Source organism: Mytilus edulis, chromosome 4, assembly GCF_963676685.1.
Source record: "Mytilus edulis chromosome 4, xbMytEdul2.2, whole genome shotgun sequence".
NCBI lineage: Eukaryota > Metazoa > Mollusca > Bivalvia > Mytilida > Mytilidae > Mytilus > Mytilus edulis.
The window spans coordinates 68737785-68759532 of NC_092347.1; the positions used below are offsets into that span (position 1 = coordinate 68737785).

At 33.1% G+C, this 21748-nt stretch overlaps 1 protein-coding gene and 1 long non-coding RNA gene across 2 annotated transcripts; one reads left to right on the forward strand and one right to left on the reverse strand.

Annotated features, from left to right (window-relative positions):
• Positions 1-305: 305 nt before the first annotated feature.
• On the forward strand, positions 306-2134 carry LOC139518513 (uncharacterized). The gene is made up of 2 exons (XR_011663387.1): positions 306-1122; positions 1983-2134. It is a non-coding gene; the product is annotated as an uncharacterized lncRNA (long non-coding RNA).
• A 12874-nt stretch (positions 2135-15008) lies between these two features.
• On the reverse strand, positions 15009-19029 carry LOC139520333 (E3 ubiquitin-protein ligase TRIM71-like). Its single transcript, XM_071312880.1, has 2 exons — positions 18909-19029; positions 15009-16881 (listed from the first exon to the last, which is right to left on the reverse strand). The coding sequence occupies exon 2, from the start codon at positions 16866-16868 to the stop codon at positions 15186-15188; it is 1683 nt and encodes a 560-aa protein (XP_071168981.1). The 5' UTR covers positions 16869-16881; positions 18909-19029; the 3' UTR covers positions 15009-15185.
• Positions 19030-21748: the final 2719 nt, after the last annotated feature.

The window sequence follows — 21748 nt, forward strand, 5'->3', positions numbered from 1 at the left end:
ATATAAACTATGCATTTTTCAGTGCACTCTGTAGACAGTACTTTTAACCGAAATGTAATAACAATGTAAAATTGAGAAAGGAAATGGGGAATGTGTCAAAGCGACAACAACCCGACCATAGAGCAGACAACAGGCGAAGGCCACCAATGGGTCTTCAATGTAGCGAGAATTCCCCCACCCGTAGGTGTCCTTCAGCTGGCCCCTAAAAATATGTATACTTGTACAGTGATAATGGACGTCATACTATACTCCGAATTATACACAAGAAACTAAAATTAAAAATCATACAAGACTAACAACCCTGCAGGCACACTTTGTTGAATCAACGTTGAATCTTTGTTGATTTTAGGTTATACATTGATCAACACATATTCAACCTTGATTCAACGTTGACAATGCAACGTTGAAATTAGTGCATTGTTTCAACGTTGAATTAACATTGTGTTGAAATACAAACAATGAATCAACATTGGCTAAACAAGTAGTTGTGGATACCAGAATTGTCAAAAAAGAAGTATTGGACACATCACAATAATTTTTTAATTGACAACAATATTCACATTAAATGAAATATTTAGTAGATTTATCACTAATTGTTGTGGTTATTATAGAATAACACATAAAACAATCAATGTATATAAGCATTACTGATTAATCATAAACTTCGCACACCAAATATTGAATTAATAGAAAATTCCAAAATTTCATCCACCCCAAAACATTATACTCGTAATAGAACCAGCGTGTATACAGGATCATACAGTGAATATAAAATTAAATATTTGTGAATAACCCCTTCCCCTTAAAAGATTCCTCCCCCTTTTCCTTGATGTCAAATATCTTGTTTTCATTTTTTTCTTTTTTCTATTCTTTTATCAATTCAAACAGAAAGTACATAAACAATGGTTGACAACTTGTAATATAAACATCGGAAAGGTCTATTTAAATAACGATTTAAATTTTCGCGGCATTGTAACATTTCTATTTTAAGACTATTCAGATTTATATGCGTATGCGCAGTTGTTTTTGTTGCCAAAATTTGAATATCCGCTAACGAGACCACAAGTGATTTCTGCAGTTTTTATCAATATCTTTCCTGTATACAGCTTTTACATTTTTATCGTAAGTATTTATATTATTTGTTGTGATTAAGTTATCGTATTTTAGAAATGTGAGCATATCATGTTGTTATGAAACAGTACTGAAAAGTTGAAATTTTACACGTGAAAAAGGGGGATGTTTAGGGCCTTAGGATCAGGATAACATGTTACCATTCCCAAGATATTTTGCAACGTATCATGATTTTTTATCATTGACTATTTGAAATCATATGATTGAATCATAAGTAGAAAGAAATTTTAATCGCATAAAAAGGGGGGCTTGTTTACAACTTTGGGATGGAAAGGTCAGAAGCTATATATGACTCACCGAGTTGGACGAGAGTTGGACCTTTAATTTTACTGTCAAAATTTAAGTAGAGTTTTGACAAGGTAATCAAACATAAAGGGTGTATGAGGGTGGTAAAAAGTTATTTGCATTGATGGCCTTTTTATTTCATGTGTTTTGGCATTTTATTTCTCGTTATTGGTTCGACATGCATTATTTTTGTTTCCTCTTATTTGTTTTCCGTATTTCGTGTGAGTCTCTTAATTCTTGTTCTAGTCCAACATTCAAGATATAAAAAAAGTAAACCAGGACTAAATTCGAAGTCAGTCGAAGATTGTTTTAAATTATGTGTTCCCAGGATATTAATTACGATTAAGTTATGATTTAGTATTTAGGATTTTCTTGCAGATTATACCTTCTAGTCTATCTAAAAGAAAATGTAGTTAATCTCAAAGGACAACTGTCATTTACTTTAGTTTTCACCGGTTCTTTCACTTTTGATTTATACTTTAAAGTAATATCATTATGAAGTTATTAATAGTTAAATGTGTTGAACAGAATTAAACTTGACAATGTTACAACTTTTGATTTTGTAGATGTCATCATGAAGACCTAGATGGAATCACGGAACAGCAAATCAAGTGTCTGACAAAACAATAAACTTTCTAAAACTGGCTCTAAAAAGACAAGGTGTGAGAAAAAAGAAGTTGAAGTTTCACTTTTAATAAATAAATTTATTTTAATTTTATTGTATTGAATATTTCTCTATAATCAGTGCTTGGACATTAGAATACATGGGGTAGGAGGTGTCCGAACAGCAAACTTTGTTTTATGTTTTGATCAATCAGATATTTCAAATAGACATTGAGCAAAATTTGTGTATTAAGGGTTGTGCGCTTTCGAAATCAATATTTCTCTTGGATGATAATTTGTGTTGTTATAAGCATATCGTAAAATGTTAAAAAAATCTTGGTGGTTAAATTATGGTTCGTAGGAAATCCCTCAACACACATCTTTGGGTCACCAAACAGTCTTCAACAATGAGCTAAAGCCCACACCATGTCAAATATAAATACAATGACTTTAAAGTTAATCAATTTTGTTTTGAGGTTATTTTTAAACTTGGGTCTAATGGAGCAGTTATTGAATCAGGTTTCCTGAAGCAGAATATTGATATGGCATTTTGCATGTTGAGCACCTTGAGAAGACAATAGCCTGAATATTGCTACAGTATAAAATGAAGGACTGCAAGACACAGAGAATACAGGATGAATGAAACATATTAGTTTAGGTGGAAACAGTTGAACACAACCACTAACCAATTTTGATTCCGTGTTGAATACTAGTATTGTATTCACCCTGAATTCAATCTGAATTCAAATTAAGCTATTGGTTGAAACAATGTTAAAGCAACCATTATTCTATATAGATTCAATGTTGAACATCAACGTTGATTCAACATAGTATTTCAACGTTGATACAAATTTGCAAAATCTAATAATAATTCAACATTGATTCAACCTAGAAAATAAACATTGATTCAATTTTAAATCAACGTTGTGTGCCTGCTGGGAAAGGCCTGAGGCTCCTGACTTGGGACAGGCGCAAAATTACGGCGGGGTTAAACATGTTTATGAGATCTCAACCCTCCCCCTATACCTCTAGCCAATGTAGAAAAGTAAACGCATAACAATACGCACATTAAAATTCAGTTCAAGAGAAGTCCGAGTCTGATGTCAAAAGATGTAACCAAAGAGAATAAACAAAATGACAATAATACATAAATAATAACAGACTACTAGCAGTTAACTGACATGCCAGCTCCAGACTTCAATTAAACTGACTGAAAGATTATGATTTCATCATATGAACATCAGGCACAATCTTTCCCGTTAGGGGTTTAGTATCATACCATCATAACATATATGAGAAGAACATAACCCGTGTCATGCCAACAACTGGTTTTTGCATAAATGTGTTTAGTTCCGATGCAAAGACCCTATAAGTGAATCAATATTAACGCCAAAATAAGCAATCTTTAATGACCTGACAACAGTATCGTAACTATATCCCTTCTTAATAAGTCTATTCAAAGGTTTTGTTAGTTTTTGAGGTGTTTTATGTATAGTTTTTGGGGTGTTTTATGTAGATTTTATGTAGATTAACTCCAGTGAAGTTGTCACAACTCTAATTATCGAATGACGGACTGGGTTTCTTAAAACCATGACTTAAATTGCGTAGTAGTTTTTAAATAACTATAGATCACCGTGTGGCCTCCAAAAACGAACGAAATCCAAACTGCATAATCAGCCAGAATGTAGCAACCATTTAACTTCAAAGCCCCGCCACCACCCATTTGAAGTTGAATAGTCGTTCCCTAAAAGACCACGAAATGACAAATGAAAAACAACTCCAAACGGAAAAACTATCAGCCTAATTTATGTTCAAATCAATGAACGAAGACGGGTTGTCCGATATTTCTGGAACTACCAATCACTTATACCCTGTCAATTTTACTTTAGAGATTTTTTGAGATATAAGCCAAAACTGTATTTTACCTCTATTGTTCTAATTCTAGCAACAGTGGCCATGTTTGCTGAGGGATCGAATCCCCAGTCCCCAGATACATTTTTCTTTATTCTAGATTACCAAAGGAACATAAAATTGAGAATGGAAATGGGGAATGTGCCAAAGAGACAACAACCCGACCATAGAAAAAAAAAACAACAGCAGAAAGTCACCAACAGGTCTTCAATGTAGCGAGAAATTCCCACACCCGGAGGCGTCGTTCATCTGGCCCCTAAACAAATATATACTAGTTCAGTGATAATGAACGCCATACTAATTTCCAAATTGTACACAAGAAACTAAAATTAAAATAATACTAGACTAACAGAAGTCCGAGTCTGATGTCAAAAGATGTAACCAAAGAGAATAAACAAAATGACAATAATACATAAATAATAACAGACTACTAGCAGTTAACTGACATGCCAGCTCCAGACCTCAATTAAACTGATTGAAAGATTATGTCTTCATCATATGAATATCAGGCACAATCCCTCCCGTTAGGGGTTTAGTATCATACTATCATAAAGTATACGAGAAGAACATAACCCGTGACATGCCAATAACTATTTAAAATAAAAAAATAAAAAATAAATAAATAAATAAAATGTGTTTAGTTCCGATGCAAAGACCCTATAAGAGAATCAATATTAAAGCCAAAATATGCAATCTTTAATGACCTGACAACAGTATCGTAACTATATCCCTTCTTAATAAGTCTGTTTAAAGGTTTTGTAAGCTTTTGAGGTGAATACTGACATTTTTGTGCTTTGTAAAGAATATTACCATAAAAGATTGGATGTGAAATACCTGAACGTATAAGATGTCTGCATGTTGAGTTATATTTACGAATTATTTCATTAAACCGGTGATAAAATTTAGTAAATGTTTTGACCAGTTTGTTATATCGAAAACCCTGGTGTAATAATTTTTCAGTAATACATAAATTTTTCTCGCTAAAATCTAATACGTTGTTACATACACGAGCGAATCGTACAAGTTGAGATATATAAACACCATAAGATGGTGACAAGGGAACTTCACCATCTAAAAATGGATAATTAACTATAGGAAATGAAAAATCATCTCTTTTTATCATAAATGTTTGTATTAAGCTTCCCGTTAATGATATAGATATCGAGATCGAGGAAAGAGCAGTGGTCATTGTTAGTTTTAGCTTTATTTAAAGTAAGTTCAACAGGATAAATTTCTTTAGTATACATACTGAAGTCGTCATTATTGAGAGCCAATATATCATCCAAATATCTAAAAGTATTGTTAAAATTTTGTATCAAATGTTGTTTCGATGGGTTTTTGCTAATTTTAGTCATAAATTGTAACTCATAACAATACAAAAACAGGTTCGCAATAAATGGTGCACAGTTAGTCCCCATTGGAATTCCAATAACTTGACGATATACGGAATCTCCAAAGCGAACAAAAATGTTATCAAGTAAAAATTCAAGCGCATATATAGTACCAAAGCATGTCCAATTGACATAGTTCTTTTGTTTATTGCTTCTAAAAAATGACCTAAAAGAGTTTGAACATATGTACTCGCATTCTGACATTTTAAATGCCCAGTTAATAAGGGATGTGAATTTTTTCTTAATAAATATATGAGGCAAAGTGGTATAAAGGGTAGAAAAATCAAAACTTTGAACAGATTCAAAATCACCAATATATGCATGCAATTTATCAAGTACTTCCAACGAGTTTTTGAAACTCCAAAAGTAATTAATTCCACTATTTTCAAAGGCCTTATTTGAACAATTCATTATCAGGTTTTTATTGTACCAAGTGTACTAGTAAGTAAAACAGACAATTTAGTAGTGGAATAATGGCTTGAAGATGAAATAAATCTATATTTGTAAGGTTTTTTTGTGTAGCTTCGGAAGCCAGTACATAGTTGGGACTTTCATTGTATTTGGTTCTGCTTGTAAAGAAGTAGCTAAAAGTTTGTGTTTGTTACAGATGTCGTTTTCTGAAAATGAAGTCAGTTGGAATGTTGGTGAATTCGTGATTTCCTTTTGCAGAACCTCTATATAAAACTTACGTCAAACAATAATGATATTATTAGCAGCTTTATCAGCCGGGACAAAAACAAATTCCATGGCTAGTTCTTTTAGTTTATGTTTGATACGCGAAATAGGGTTTTTATGGTTGTTGTTTAAGAGTAAAATGCTCTTTAAAATGTTGTATTCGAATATCAACTATCTTCATTACTGAATTAAAAAAAGAGTCCAAAGATTTTTTATCAGCTTTTTCCCGTTTTACCCATTTCAAACAGTAGGTATGGAGTGAGTCGTGGATGATATTACGACACTCATTCCAATTAATAATTGACGGGGGACGATATTTAGGTCCTTTACTGAGGAATGATTTTAACTCTCAGTCGCGAACGATGTTAAGGTCTCCTGTTATGACATGGGGAAATGGGTCCATAGGTGTATTCGGAATTTCTGCAATTACACGACATAGGTGTATTTTCAATGATATTTAAATCTTTACACAATTGGCTATAATTAAACACATATTTCCGGGTAGATTTCTTGTAAATATAACAAATAACAGGGAGTTCAGTATTATCAAAATATCCAGGAATTTGGTCTTTAATAGAAATATTTACAAAATCAAAACCTTTATTGACATACTTTATTTTAATAAAATGTTTTTTATGATCTTCAGGGCGGTAAATTTTTGGAAAAAAATTAGAATAACAATATGCCATTATAATATGAACAATTTCATACTTAGGACTGTTATATGAAATTGTATTTGTAACATGAAAGTTTACTGTTCTTTTGATCTTCTAGTGAGTGAACCTCTGTTAACATGGTTAATATATAACACTTGTATTACCATTTGGTCTGTACTATCCCATTGTCATAGAAAATAGACATGATCAGAGGAGCTTTAACAATGGACGCATTAATTTGTTATTGCACTGCCTGGCTCCACATCCTCAATTTAGTAGAAATGAAGGAATTAACAAAATAAAATATCTTGGACACCACTTATTTTACTACATAATTGGGAAAATAAATAATCAGTCTCTTGTTCTACTGAAAACGAAAAATCATACTCAATAGTCCAGAAAAAAAATAATCTAACCTTTTAGTCCACAATTGATTTTTTAAAAGTTTCAAAACAAATCCCCCTCCCGAAGATCAAATGGTCGTCCCATAAGCCATATTGACGATCCAGATAAAAGACGGACGAAAGATACCAGAGGGACAGTCAAAATCTTAAATCGAAAATAAACTGACAACGCCATGGCTAAAAATGAAAAATACAAACAGACGAACACAACATAGAAAACTAAAGAATAAGCAACACGAACCGTACCAAAAATAGGGTGATCTTAGGTGCTCCGGACGGGTAAGCAGATCCTGCTCCACATGTGGCACACGTCGTGTTGCTCATGTTATAACAAATCCGGTAAATAGTATAATTCGTTAGGTCACGTTCATGAAAGGGAAGGGGATTGTAGTTACGACGTAAGAAACATATCCGATATCATCTGTGAAACGGTTATTCAATAACAGTCAACCAACTCCTGATGGCGTCCGTAAAATTTACGAAGGGATGATTTCAACTTCACCATTTGGAACTCTTGGTTTAAAACCTTGATAGGAAATACAAGCACGGGAATATCGTGTCAATTGGGAGATATATACCCCGTATGCAGGTGCTCCTGGAATGTTGCTACTTAGAAATGGAAAGTTCACAATTTGAAAGCTGAAATCATCTCTTTTGTCGAAAAGTTTTGTTTTCAACCGACCCTCATTGTCAATTTCTAGATGTCAGTCAAGATATGAGGACGACTGAACTGTATCTGTTGTATTCGTTATCTTTAGTTCGATGGGATAGATGCTTTCAACATAGTCACCAAATTTTGAATTATATGATGAGAGAACATCATCTATATAGCGGACAGTAGAGTTAAACGATATTGCTAACTTATTATCTTTCTTCCTAAGAAGTTCCTGTATAAAATCAGCCTCATAATAATAAAGAAACAAGTCGACAAGATGAGGGTCACAGTTGGTTCCCATTGGAATGCAGACAGTCTGTTGAAAAACACGTCCTCCGAACGTAACAAATATGTTGTCAATCAAGAAATCAAGCATCTTGATAAAATCAGTTTCAGAGAATTTTTTGTTGAATCAGAGTGATCCTTTACAAAGTAGGATTTATCCCTCTCAAAGACAAGATACTTGTATCTACGTTGGTCATTCTTTTTTATGAAACAAAGCAATACAAACTCTTTTAATTTGTCTTTTAGTTTGGAATGTAGAAAAGTCAAATGATAAGGTATCAACGATTGCTTTAATATTGTACCCGTGAGAGCGCTTATGAGACAATTTTTCAACAGTCGATTGGCTATAATCTTACCCTTGAGGTCTCTAGATTGAATGGACAGACGGACGGACGACTAGTATTTCCATATCCTCTGCGGCGCGATACGCATAGCACAGAAAGACATGCATAGAAAGGGAAATTTACTGGGGATTTGAACCCCCAGCAAACAGTGCCGCTGTTGAAAAAATTAAAACATAGACTGAAATAAAACTTTCTAATTATCTGTAGATAACTTTTCATGGTGATATATTAAACGAAAAAATAACATTGTATTATATGTCTCTAATAAAGGTTATTAAAAAACTTCATTAAAATGTGTCAATTAAAGTATAACTGAATTTGTGTTTGGTTGAATAACAACGATATCGACTCAGGTTCCATTGTAACATGTTTAAAGACCTATTTGTCGCTTGTTGACTAGAGAGAATACTAAAGTAAATATTTAACTTTCGTATTTACACACCAATGTTAACTATGAAAAATAGGATAACTCAAATCATAACAAGAAGTCAAATATTTTATTGATAATAGTCATTAAAGATTGAAAGGCATAGTCCATAAACCTCATGTTCCATAACGACGTGGAACTTATATAGTCAAGACAACATAAGCACATACACAACAAAGCATTTTAAACTTCTATGCCATTTGGTCTCTAGTTTAAAATGTATCAATGGCAATCGTTCCACATCTTCTTATCTTATATTGAGAATGCTAACTGCAATTTTAAACGACAGAACACCCGAACGCACAGAATTGCTATGTTCGCGTTGTGCAGGGAATAAAATCAACAAATTATACAATTAATATAGTTGATAAGGCAAAACCAGTATAAAGAAGAAGTATTCATAACGAGAAACGTTGGGATGGGCTTTACATAGAGAGAATGATAGGCAAAATATGTAGAATGAAGAACCAATATCAAATAAAAAATAGAGAAAACTAGATAAAATTAAACTGTCAATTGTTCTTGAACAATTGAGAGGTCTTTCCTTTTGTAATGTAAAATACATGTTCAAATAGACGTAGAATGTATTGAAAAGCTTTAAAACACACTGAAAAACCTTTAAATAAGGTTAAAAACACCAAATTCGCTATATGGGACATGACCTTGACCTTTGACCTTTTGACCTTTGTCAAGGTCATTAGTCCCCAATGTCATTGCCGAAGACCCCATGGGTCTAGGACCTTTGGTTATATAGTAAAAGATGATTTTGTCTTTCCAGAAACCTAAAACAGGTGTTATGCCCCTTAAAAAAAGGTCAAATCTCTTCGGTCAAATGTAACAAAGTTGTGCCGTAATGACCCAAACATTTTCCACTATTTAAAACTTCTGTAAGTATAATGGTTTTTGAGTTGTTCTGATAACAAGGTGTTAGGTCAAAGGTCAAGGTCAACATACACATTTGACCTTGAGGTATTTTTGAAAGTCTCATGAATTGTTGATGAATGGTGAAGATCCTAGGTCTCTACGATTTACGGTTTCTGAGTTTTGGTGGTCCACCGACACCGGTTAATTTTCAAAGGGGCATAACCCTACCAATGAGTCGTTGAATCTTTTCGAATCAAATGTAACGAAGAACCGGGGTCTGGTCCTGAACAAATTTCACCCTTCGTTTTTTTTCTATCTATTACGGTTACGGTGTTGGAACGATAACAAGGTTTTTTGGTTTCGGAGGGATTACTCCGAACCGACAAAATATTTCGACTAACAGGGTGAGTTCCGGATAGGTATTCATGACACCGATACAAAGTGAGAACATGAAAGCGACACGTCTTACGGTTTAGGCTGCTAACTTCGTCAAAGTTTGGCGGAAAAAGAATAATAATAAACAGAAGAAATACAGTAAGGTCTTTCCTTATAGAAAAAGGAAAGACCTTAATAAAAAATAACGAATACGAATAATGGTGTGCTAAGATATAAAAGAGTAGAGAATAACAAGTAAATTTTATAAACAGGTCTCATTTTAGAATCCAGAAATGAAGAAACCATCATCCAGAACCTCATATTAAAAGTTCTTATTACAACAAAGCTAACACACTACTTTAATCACATATTTTTATCACTTCAGAACCTCCTTAGCATTAAATAGTTTGAGAAAAAACCAAATCCGGGTTACAAACTAAAAATGAGGGAAACACATCAAATATAAGAGAAATACGACACAACAGAAACACAACATTAAAATGTAACACACACATAAATGAACTATATCATATCAATGGCCATCTTTCTGAAATGATACAGGACATTTTAAGAAAACAGAAAAGGTGGGTTGAACCTAGTTTTGTGGCATGCCTTCCGCTTTTAAGGCAATGTTAAATATAACATTAAAATGACAAAATTACATGACAGGACTACAATACAAATAAATGGGAGAACATATAGGACAGAGATATACACGATTAATAGCTAACTAAAGGTACCAGGTTTAAAAGTTTATACACCAGACGCGCGATTCGTCCACAAAAGACCAACCAGTGACGCTCAGTTAAGATATGTTCGGAAGCCAAACCAAGTACAAAGTTGAAGAGCACTGAGGACCAAAAATTCCAAGAAGTTGTGCTAAATACGGATAGGGTTTTCTGCCTGGGAAAAGAACATCCTTATTGTAAACCATGATAGGTAACCGTAAAACCTTAAATGAGAAAAACCCTTATGATATGGTCGGATATAAAAGTCCCCGACATAAAAAATAAGAAACAATTCAAATGAGAAAACTAACGGCCTTATTCATAACATAATACTTTACGAAAAACAAATATAGAAGACATGCATTAACCAAGATGAACGATAATCAATAAATAGGCTTCTGATATAGGACAGACAAATACAAAAAGTGGCGGGGTAAATCTCCCGTTGAAATTGTTTTACATTTGTATTGTTTTTTTTTGGGGGGGGGGGAAGTGTGTGTGTGGGGGGGGGGGGGTTATATAGTTGACTATGCGGTTTGAGCTTGGATAATTGTTGAAGTTCGCACAGTGACCTATAGTTGTTAATATCTATGTCATTTGGTCTATTGTGGCGAGTTGTCTCACTTGCAATATATTTTATAATTGAATACAGAATAGGTTTTGCTCATTGACGGCCGTACAAAGCTCTTTTTTGCGTTCATAGATATAAGAAGATGTGGTATGAGTCCAAATGAGACAACTTTCCATACAAGTCACAATTTGTAAAATAAACCATTATAGGTCAAAGTACAGTTTTTATTTGATTTTTGAAAATAAAAAAAACCACCTTGATTTTGAGTTTTCAATAAGTAAATAAATAAAATTGAGAATGAAAATGGGGAATGTGCCAAAGAGACAGCAACCCGACCATAGAAAAAAAACAACAGCAGAAGGTCACCAACAGGTCTTCAATGTAGCGAGAAATTCCCGCACCCGGAGGCGTCCTTCAGCTGGCCCCTAAACAAATATATACTAGTTCAGTGATAATGAACGCCGTACTAATTTCCAAATTGTACACAAGAAACTAAAATTAAAATAATACAAGACTAACAAAGGCCAGAGGCTCCTGACTTGGGACAGGCGCAAAAATGCGGTGGGGTTAAACATGTTTGTGAGATCTCAATCCTCCCCTATACCTCTAGCCAATGTAGAAAAGTAAACGCATAACAATACGCACATTAAAATTCAGTAACCAAAGAAAATAAACAAAATGACAATAATACATAAATAACAACAGACTACTAGCAGTTAACTGACATGCCAGCTCCAGACTTCAATTAAACTGACTGAAAGATTATGATTTTTATAAAATATAACTATTTCCATTAAGAGGAAAATCTTTACATTTATTGCAAACCAAAGGATGCTTTTCCATAGATTTCCTTCAAGATTACCTGTTGATTAAGACTATTATCCCATTAAATAAATACAATACCTAAATGAAATTTATCACTCATTGATTAATTTAACTGATTAAGAAAAAAACTTATATTTTATAAATAAACGAAAATCGTGTTTTCTCAATATTGATATTATATTTTCAGTCTGTTGAATGTAAACAGTGATTCAGTTGATTTCTAACAAAGCTTTGAAAAGTTTTTCCTATTTGAATTTTTGTTTTGGTTTTTGCGCAAAAAAGGCCTTCTTAAAAGTAATTTATTACTATACAAAAAGAATAAAAAGCAAATTACAATAGGTACAATGCTAAACAAATTGTCAGAAATAAACTTTTAATGATTAAAATAGTGTTTATATTGAACAGGTTAAAACAAAAACATTTTTAAAATCAAATAAACATCACATGCAGTTTTTGAGCACAATTATATATTCATAAAATATATATGTTTTTACTCAGGTTATGAATGATAAATTTTTTACAGTGATTCAAAATAAACTACACAGAAAACAATAGTTATCGTATGTGTTCAATGGGACAACAGAACTTACAAAAGTTTAAATCAACCGGTAACTTTAGTAAATCTGTGGAAAAGTATCATTTGGTTCGCAATAAAACTAGAATTCAATGTAGGTCGAATGTGTTGAGTTGTTCGGAAAAGTCTCTATATTAGTTGCCCTCGATTTCATCATACAACTAAAGGTTGTTGACTGAAAACTTGCCAGGTGGATGCAGACAGACCCTTTATTAGGAAATAATTACATTAGATGTATGTTTCATTATGATACTTTATTCTGATTGGCTAACTGCACATCACGTGTTATTCCGTAAGCAATTGCATTGCTCAATAAAACTTTTCATTCATGATAACACGTGGTCCCACAATAAAGTGCACAGGTGAATTAAATAAAACAATAATAAAATTCGTGTTTTCATGATCATTGCTAAAAAAATGTAATTATAAGTATTGAATGCTTCTTTTTGTAACTTCATTGGGGTGTAAAAGCGTTGACCGAAGTACATTTTGTATGAAGCGCGGAAACATAAGGGATTATCTAGACAATGGACACTCTCCAACATTTTAGACCAAAATAGACTTCATGACAAAAATATCTTTTTTATTGATCTTTCATTGCTTATAATTTTTATGACCCCGCAACAAAATGTGAAGGGAGCATATTTGATTAACCCCTTTTGATTCGTAATTTATATACTGAAATGTTCAATTATTACCAGTAAATTTATGAAATAAGTCACTGCTTACAATGTATAAAGTACACAAGTATTCAAACATCTGAAATATTAAGAGCCTACACCTCAGCCTACAGATACACATGCCCATGTCTAGTATTCTGGAGACTAATAAATACGCCAAAACTATTAGCAAATTTTAATGAAAAAATTACACAAGGGATATTGATTACATTGTCTCACGAGTGACAATAATTCCGTGAACACTTCCAAGCAACTTTTTTGCTTGTTTACCATCCTATGAGAATACATTGATGCTATCGTTACCAAATGAAGCCAATAAACACCAAAAAAAAACCAAGTCGTCACAGCAATCTCGGGGTTAGATTTATTGTTTTTCTCGAAATATTGCATCATGTTTAAAAGATTAACCCATTATAAAAACATGGATTTTCGTTCATATGAATATCACAAATTTTCATTTTCTAAGGAAAGATTTAAACAACATACAAAACTGTGCATTTGAACAATTGAAGCAACGCTGTGTAATGAAGCTTTTGCAACCTTAAAACAGCCAAGATTTGATATTCTTCTACGACAACAAAACAGAACTATATGCTTTAATGATGCTGTGTCATTCACCTAGGCATACATGTATCTTCAACAATGGACACTTTCCAACATTATGGACTAAAATAGACTTCTTTACAAAAATGTAATTTTTATTGATCTTTCATTGCTTGTCATTTTGATGACCCGTAACAAAATGTCGAGGGAGCATATTTGATTAACCCCTCTTGATCGTAAGTTATATACTGAAATGTTCAATTATTACCACTCCAGTAAATTTGTGAAATAAGTCACTGCTTACAATGTATAAAGTACAGAAGTATTCAAACATCTGGAAAAAAAATGAGCCTACACCTCAGCCTACAGATACACATGCCCATGTCTAGTATTCTGGAGACAAAGAAATGACCGTTCATCGTATGAAGAATTGCAAAAAATATTAGCAAGCTTATTCGTTATGTTGTACTTTTACACTACTGTCCCAGGTAAGGGGAGGATTGGGATCCCTCTAACATGTTTAACCCCGCCACATTCTGTATGTATGTGCCTGTCCCAATTCAAGAGCCTGTAATTCAGTGGTTGTAGTTTGTTGATGTGTAACATATTTGTTTTTCGTTCATTTTTTGTACATAAATTTGGCCGTAAGTATAGTTTTCTTGTTTGAAATGTTTTACATTTGCGATTGTGGCCTTTTATAGCTGACTTTGCGGTATGGGCTTTCTCATTGTTGAAGGCCTTACAGTGACCTATAGTTGTTAATTTTTGTCCATTGTATAGTTTGTTGCAATCATACCTCTACTTCATTTATACATTTCATGAAAAGAACAACACAAGGGATACTGCTTACATTGTCACGAGTGAAATGATAACTCCCTAATTTTATTTGTTGTATTCAAAGCGCTTTTAAGCATTTAAATGTTCATCGGCAATTCCAAAATAAAAAAAAATGCCAGGTAACTCGTATATCATATGTTCCAACACATTAAAGCAAATAGCTGAAATGAAATTAAGTATATTTGATTTATACTCTTTTTAATGTTTGTCATTTCAATACATTTCAGATACATTTTAAATTCAATTTTTTTTCAATTCAAAGTTTTATTGCCATATAAACTTTACAGTTTGTGACATATAACAACAACAAAAACAAATGGAGACAATAACTAAGTAACTCAATATATATATACAAATTTAAAATTCCTACTAAATCTGCTTTGAAGTTGTTAACTACGCTGTCACTATCATTACATTAGTTTCAACTTAGGCTGTATAACGCAAGTTCCATATAATTCGCAACTAATAAATTTTCTTTCTTGACATCAAACGCGAGTCCAAAAGGATCACCAATTCCGTCATCTTTCCCAAGCAGTTTTCTTGCTTGTTTACCATCTGGCGATAATACAACTATACTTTTGTTACCAAACGATGTAATATACACATTTGAGTCTTTATCTACAGATATCCCTCGCGGAGAGCGAATTAATTGCTCTTTGTTTTCCCAAATCTTCTCTCCAGTCAACGAGCAGCATGTTACTTTATGGGTGGAGTAATTGGTATAAAAGATCCTGTCTTTTGAAGATGCTATATAACTCCAGGCGGACAATGTGTTGTCTTTAACTAAAGTAGAAGAACAATTGTCTGACATATTTACTTTCTGAATACCTCTGTCAGTATCACAGTACAACAAATGGTCATATGAGTAACATAAACCAAAGCAATTACCAGCCGTTTGTATAGTGCGATCAACTGTTTTAGTTGAAACTTTTATGATTTGTATTTGTTTTGAAACTGTAAAAGAAACAGCGACTGTTTTGTCATCCATACAGGTACCGTCAACTGGCAGTTGAGTTGACAGAGGTATGTCACTCTTTAAGGTTCCATCTTCCTTTAAAATCAACAGACGATGGTTCCCGTTGTCTATTAGAATTAAGTCTCCTGTAGGAGAAATAGAACATCCCGCGATACCAGAAAAATTGTATGTTCTTCGTAATGTCAGTGTTATATCATTAATAGTTGAAGGCGGAACGTACGGCAAAGACATTGTCTGTGCTTGCATTTCTTTCCCTGTCTTCATAGACAGCAATGGAGTGCTTGATTTGATGGATATTGAACCTAGTGAAGTAACAGTTGACAATACGTCGGTTATCTTGTCCTCAATTTTACAGTTTATGTCTATCTTCCGCAAACTTCCATCGTCGAATAAAGACTGCAGTAATGTTTCATGTTTTTGGATTTCTGTTTCAAACATTTTACTCCCTAAAAATGCTTGAAGGTCTGAAGCATAATCCATGATGGCTGAAATATTATTTTCCATTGAATTAACTTTTTCCGTATTTTCAGCAAGTTTTGCTAGTAATTCCTCAACTTGTGATTTCACTTTCTTTTCGGCAGCATATAGATCCTGAAGTAGTCGTTGCTCTAGAGTGTCAAGGTGTTCGTTTATTTTATATCGGACCTGCTTTATTTCATCATGAAATTTCTGCTTTTGGTTATGGATTTCAAGAAGGTTTTGTTTTCTATCTTTAACGACTCGCTCGATATTCATATTGATATTTTTCACATTCTGATCAAAACTTTCCAATAAGACGGAAGTCTTGGCTGTTTGTATGACTTTCTCCAGCGATAATATCCCAACACAGTTAGCATGGTTGGAGTGAATACACAGTGGACAACAGACACTTTCATGTTGGGGACAATAATTCTGGAATTTTCTGTCATGCTGGGCACAGTATTGTGATATATCGGCTATCGACGGTGGTAACTGTTTATAGTTGTCGACAGGTATAACGCCATGGTTACGAGTGGCCTTTGATGCATTGTGATGCTTCAGACATTCGGAACAAAGTCCTTCGTCACACTCAGGACACCAGAAGTCGGCATTCGATGTCATGTGTTGAGAATCACAAACACCACATATTACTGTGCTGGATGATGCCATGATTGTATTCACTCTGGAAAATTAAAAATGAAACCGTTAGACAAATTGTGTCACTTTAAAAGAGGTCTTTGAATATTATAATGGTGAAGAAGATTCCTACATCAGTATAGCTGGGCATACAATATTAGAGTTGTCGTTGAAAAAGGTTGTTAAATGAAAATGAAAATATTTATTGATGTAATTGCATTTTAACGATACTTAATATGATGCATTTAAATAAAATGGTAATCTTAAATTAATATACTAAAATTGAGATGTATCTCAAGTCAGGCAGTCTGTAATTGGAATGAGTTAAAATGATTGGACATGTTTGTTCGGCTCTTACTAGAAAATCAGACCGTCACAGCAATCCCCGACTTCGAGATTTTCTCTGTTCTGTAAATGGTCCATAGTTAAACAAAAAAAGGCTCACGTTTTATATTATTGAGTTGAGAATCTAGATGTCGGTTAATAATTTTTAAACACAAAACGCATACATACTTATTATGTTCTACCAATTTAGATATTGTAGGACAAGACTTTTACGAGGGGCTCCACTAAACATTATGTTATGCTGCCGTCAGTATAAAAGTGCAATGTTTGACTGCCAAACAGTATTTATATGTGTAATAAGGAAAAGCAGATAAATTTATTTTCCAACCTCCAAACAGCCAAGAGTTGATATTCTTATACGACATCAATACAAACTAGAGGATCTTAAGAGCCTGAGTCATTCACCTAGGTCTACGTGAATCTACAACAATAAACGATCTTTAACACTGTGGACTAGCATATAGTTCATTACAAAAATCGTTTTTTGTTGATCTTGTACTAGTATCGCTTATCCTTATTTTGATGACAGTTACTCTCTGTCTTCTTTAAACAGTTTTTGCCCAAAACACAAAAAAAAAGGTAAACAATCGGCAATAAAGGACAGTAACAACCACAAAGAGTCTATTTACTAACGATTGAGGATAAAGTTAACTTATTTGTAGATTTAGACTTGATCATCAATGTTACTTTCAAAGTATCTATCTATCTTTTAAAAATAGCTTTTCAATATAACAGGTAACGTCATTAATGTTGCACGTTGTGAATACAGCTGTTACACAAGCCAGCCTCTTTAGAGGAGATTAATATTCATAGATGTTTGTTTTGTTTACGTACAGGTTCCACGATATGATTTTTGTGATTAATCTCATAGAGACATACCTTGAGAATTTTATTAATCGATGCAGACGAGAGACCATAAATTTTATAGAAACTGCTAAAGTTTGGAAGGCTTATAATAAACAAAAGAAATCACTCATAAAAGAGAATGGGTAAGAATCACAACAACAGGATCAATGATATTTTGTCAAATTAACTTTGATTTTTTTATTTTGGACTCTTCGGGTAGCTCTAAAATATAATGTGAAAAATAACGATAGAAAGTAGGCTGATTTGATGCCAATGCTAAGGGAGAGGGAAGGGGCGTTTGACGCATGACCATAAGGCACAGGTATTTCCTATCTCCAGAAAGGTCTTGCATAAGTTACACCAATAAATTTAACAATATCAGAAAATCTGTTAAACTGTAGCCAAGTTTGTTTAAATTCGGCCAAGAAGTTTCAAAGGAGAAGATTTTTGTAAAAGTTTACGGACGACGGACGCCAAAAGCTCAACTGGCCTGATAAAACATTAAGTCTTTTGGAAGTCATCTTGAACTGGAGAAAATGCATTGTGTTCATTAAATCATAGAATTTAATTAAATGGGAGACAACTCATGATCATTTTTTCACTACATTGTTATTTTCTAGAAGTTTCTCGCGTTCTTCAAAAAGGGAATAATTTAGATAAGTTTAATGCAACAAACAAATGTTTTATTACAAAAGTTAATTCCGTTTTATCGTCTCTAATGCCTAATGGGTAGTCTTTAAAATTTGACACCCCAATTTTACAAAATATAGCAATCAAATTTCCCACATTTTTAAAACGGGTAACATTGTTTTATTGAGCTTGACGTTTGCATGGATTTGTATGTACATATGACAGCGATATTTAATGAAGTTTAAAACTTACATGCAAAATTGAACGGTCTAAAATATGTAATCCTGCTATCTTTGATGAGTTTATTTTGAGGTTTATTTACATGATAAAATATATGTTATATCGACCAGGAAGATTAAAATATAGGTATGTGACGACATGCTACACGTGACTCACATGCGGTATTTATAGATTGAAACGAAAAATTTCTCAATTTCTCATATGAAAAACTCAAAACATGCATTTTTGCGGTACATTCTGTAGACAGCATTTAATCAAAATGAAATAGAACTGTATTTTTAACATGTTACCTACTAGTATTCCTTTGATCTTCTAGTGAGCGAACCTCTGTTATAAATTTATAGCATTTGTATTAGCTGTTGGTCTGTACTATCCCGCTGTCATAGGAAAAACACATAATCGATCATAATCAGAGTAACTTAATCATGCATTAAAAAGTTATTGCACTGTTTGGCTCTTCATCTTCATTTTAGTAGAAATGAAATAATATACAATTTGAAAGATCATGAACACGACTGATTTTTGTGAAAAGGAATAATCATAATTCAATGTTGTAGAAAATAGATAATCTGTCTTTATAGTCCACAGAATTAAAAACACGTCAAAATCAAATCCCCTACCTCCCCTTCCACATTTGTTCCACCCTTCACCCCGAATAGGAAATGGTTGTCTGATAAGCCCTATGGATTCATTGACAATCATGATAAGGTATCAACTAAATTGTTATTATGTTTAGTATGTTTTAACATCTGTTATTGTTGTATACTTCTTTTGTCATGTTTTAGGTTGATATATTCCAAGATAATACCTACTTTATACTTGGATGGGCAAGTGCGGGGCCCGTAATAGATTTCTCTCATGAAGGTTTGGTACCATTTAAACGTTTAAACCCGCTGCAATTGTTTGCATCTGTCCTAAGTCAGGAATCTGATGTTCAGTACTTGTCATTTGCTGATGTGTTCATAAGTGTTTCTCGTTTTTATACGCCCGTCTAAGACTGGACATATAATGGTATACTGTTGCCCACCCGTCTGTCCGTCCGTCTGTCGTACCGTCCGCCTGTCCGTCTGTACGTCTGTCCGTCTATCCGTCGTCCACACTTTGGACAATTATTAAAAAAACGCTTCCACCAACTTTTACGAAACTTTGTTGCATTGTTTATATCTATGGACGTAAGCTCCCTTTCGATTTTTATAAATTTCAGATTTTTCGTTCCAATGTTGTGAAGTTTTCTCCTTGAATAAAGGGGGATTTTCTAGTTTTCGTACTATAACTCAAAAACGCTTTCAGGTACTTTTATGATACTTTGTTGCATTGTTTATATCTATTGACATATGCTCCTTTTCAATTGTTATAAATTTCAGATTTTACGTTTCCGTGTTATGAATTTTTATGCTTAAAAAAGGGATTTTCCAGTTTTGGACAATCACTCATAAACACTTTCACAAAATTTTATGAAACTTTTGTGAATTGTTTATATCTGTTGACTTAAGCTACCTTTCAAAAATTAAAAGAAAATTAACATTTTAAGGTCACCGAATGACCTTCAACAATGAGCAAAGCCCATACCACACAGTCAGCTATAAAAGCCCTTTATAAAATAAAAATGTAAAACAATTCAAATGAGAAAACTAACAGCTTAATTAATGTAAAAAAAAATCATTTAAAGCATAAAGACAAGCTTAAAGGGCAAAGGGCGTATCATGAGCTTATAGCGCAGGTCCTTTTTGTTTAGATTAAACCGTTGGTTTATCCGTTTGAATGGTTTTAAACTTGTATTTTTTTAGGCCTTTTATAGCAAAAAGGCTTCGTGTTGAAGACCGGGCTTTGACCTATAATGATTATTTTTTTTATAAATTGTGACTTGGATGGAGAGATTTCTCATTGGCGTTCATATCGCATCTTTTTTTGTTTTTGTTTTTGAGAAACATACCTACAATAAACAATTAGACGTTTAATATAATTACCAATATCGTGAAACATACATAATAATTGAGACAAGTAAATAGAATGAGCTCTTGAAATGATTCAGGGGAGTCGAAAAATACTGGATAAAATAAAAATAAGCAATAGCAGACAGTGTTTAACCAGGCTAGTCTTAACCGATAATTTTGTCCTTTTTTGCATGGTGTAGCAACATTTTACTGCGATTCAACTGAGTCTTTTAGGTAATGTCTTAAAAGTGAGGCCATTACAAAGCTGATAAATATTGCGAGATTCGATCTGTTTAAAGTAAATTTTATAAAACTTAACAATATATCAAACAATACTCTTTAAAAAAAAACCTGAACACAATCACAAGTTATCATGAATGCCATACGTCTATCGTAATGATATATTAGCTGAAAGATGATTTTCCTATATTTAAAGTAACCTGTTAAATGAAAAGGCGTGACACTTTTCTCCTTAAGAAAACAAAAATCCAAGCTTTTAAAACAAGACAAAGTATTCTAACAAACTGAAAAGAAAATTATTAGTAAATATATTGCTAAGATTTATCAGATCTTTAACTTATCGCTATACAAACAAAATAAATAGTATCTTAAATAAACTACGAACACTGCCGTTAAAGATTAGTTAACAATTGTTATGTCCTTTGAAAAGTAAAACCACAAAAATACTGAACTTTGAGAAAAATTCAAAACGGAATGTTCTTAATGAAATAGCAAAATCAAAAGCCCAAACACATGAAACGAATGGACAACAACTGTCTTATTACTGACTTGGTACAGACGTTTTCTTATTTAGAAAATGTTGTATTTAACCTTGTTTTATAGCTAGCTAAACCTCTCACATGTATGACAGTCGCATCAAACTTCTTTATTATGGCAACGATGCGCTAACAAAACAAA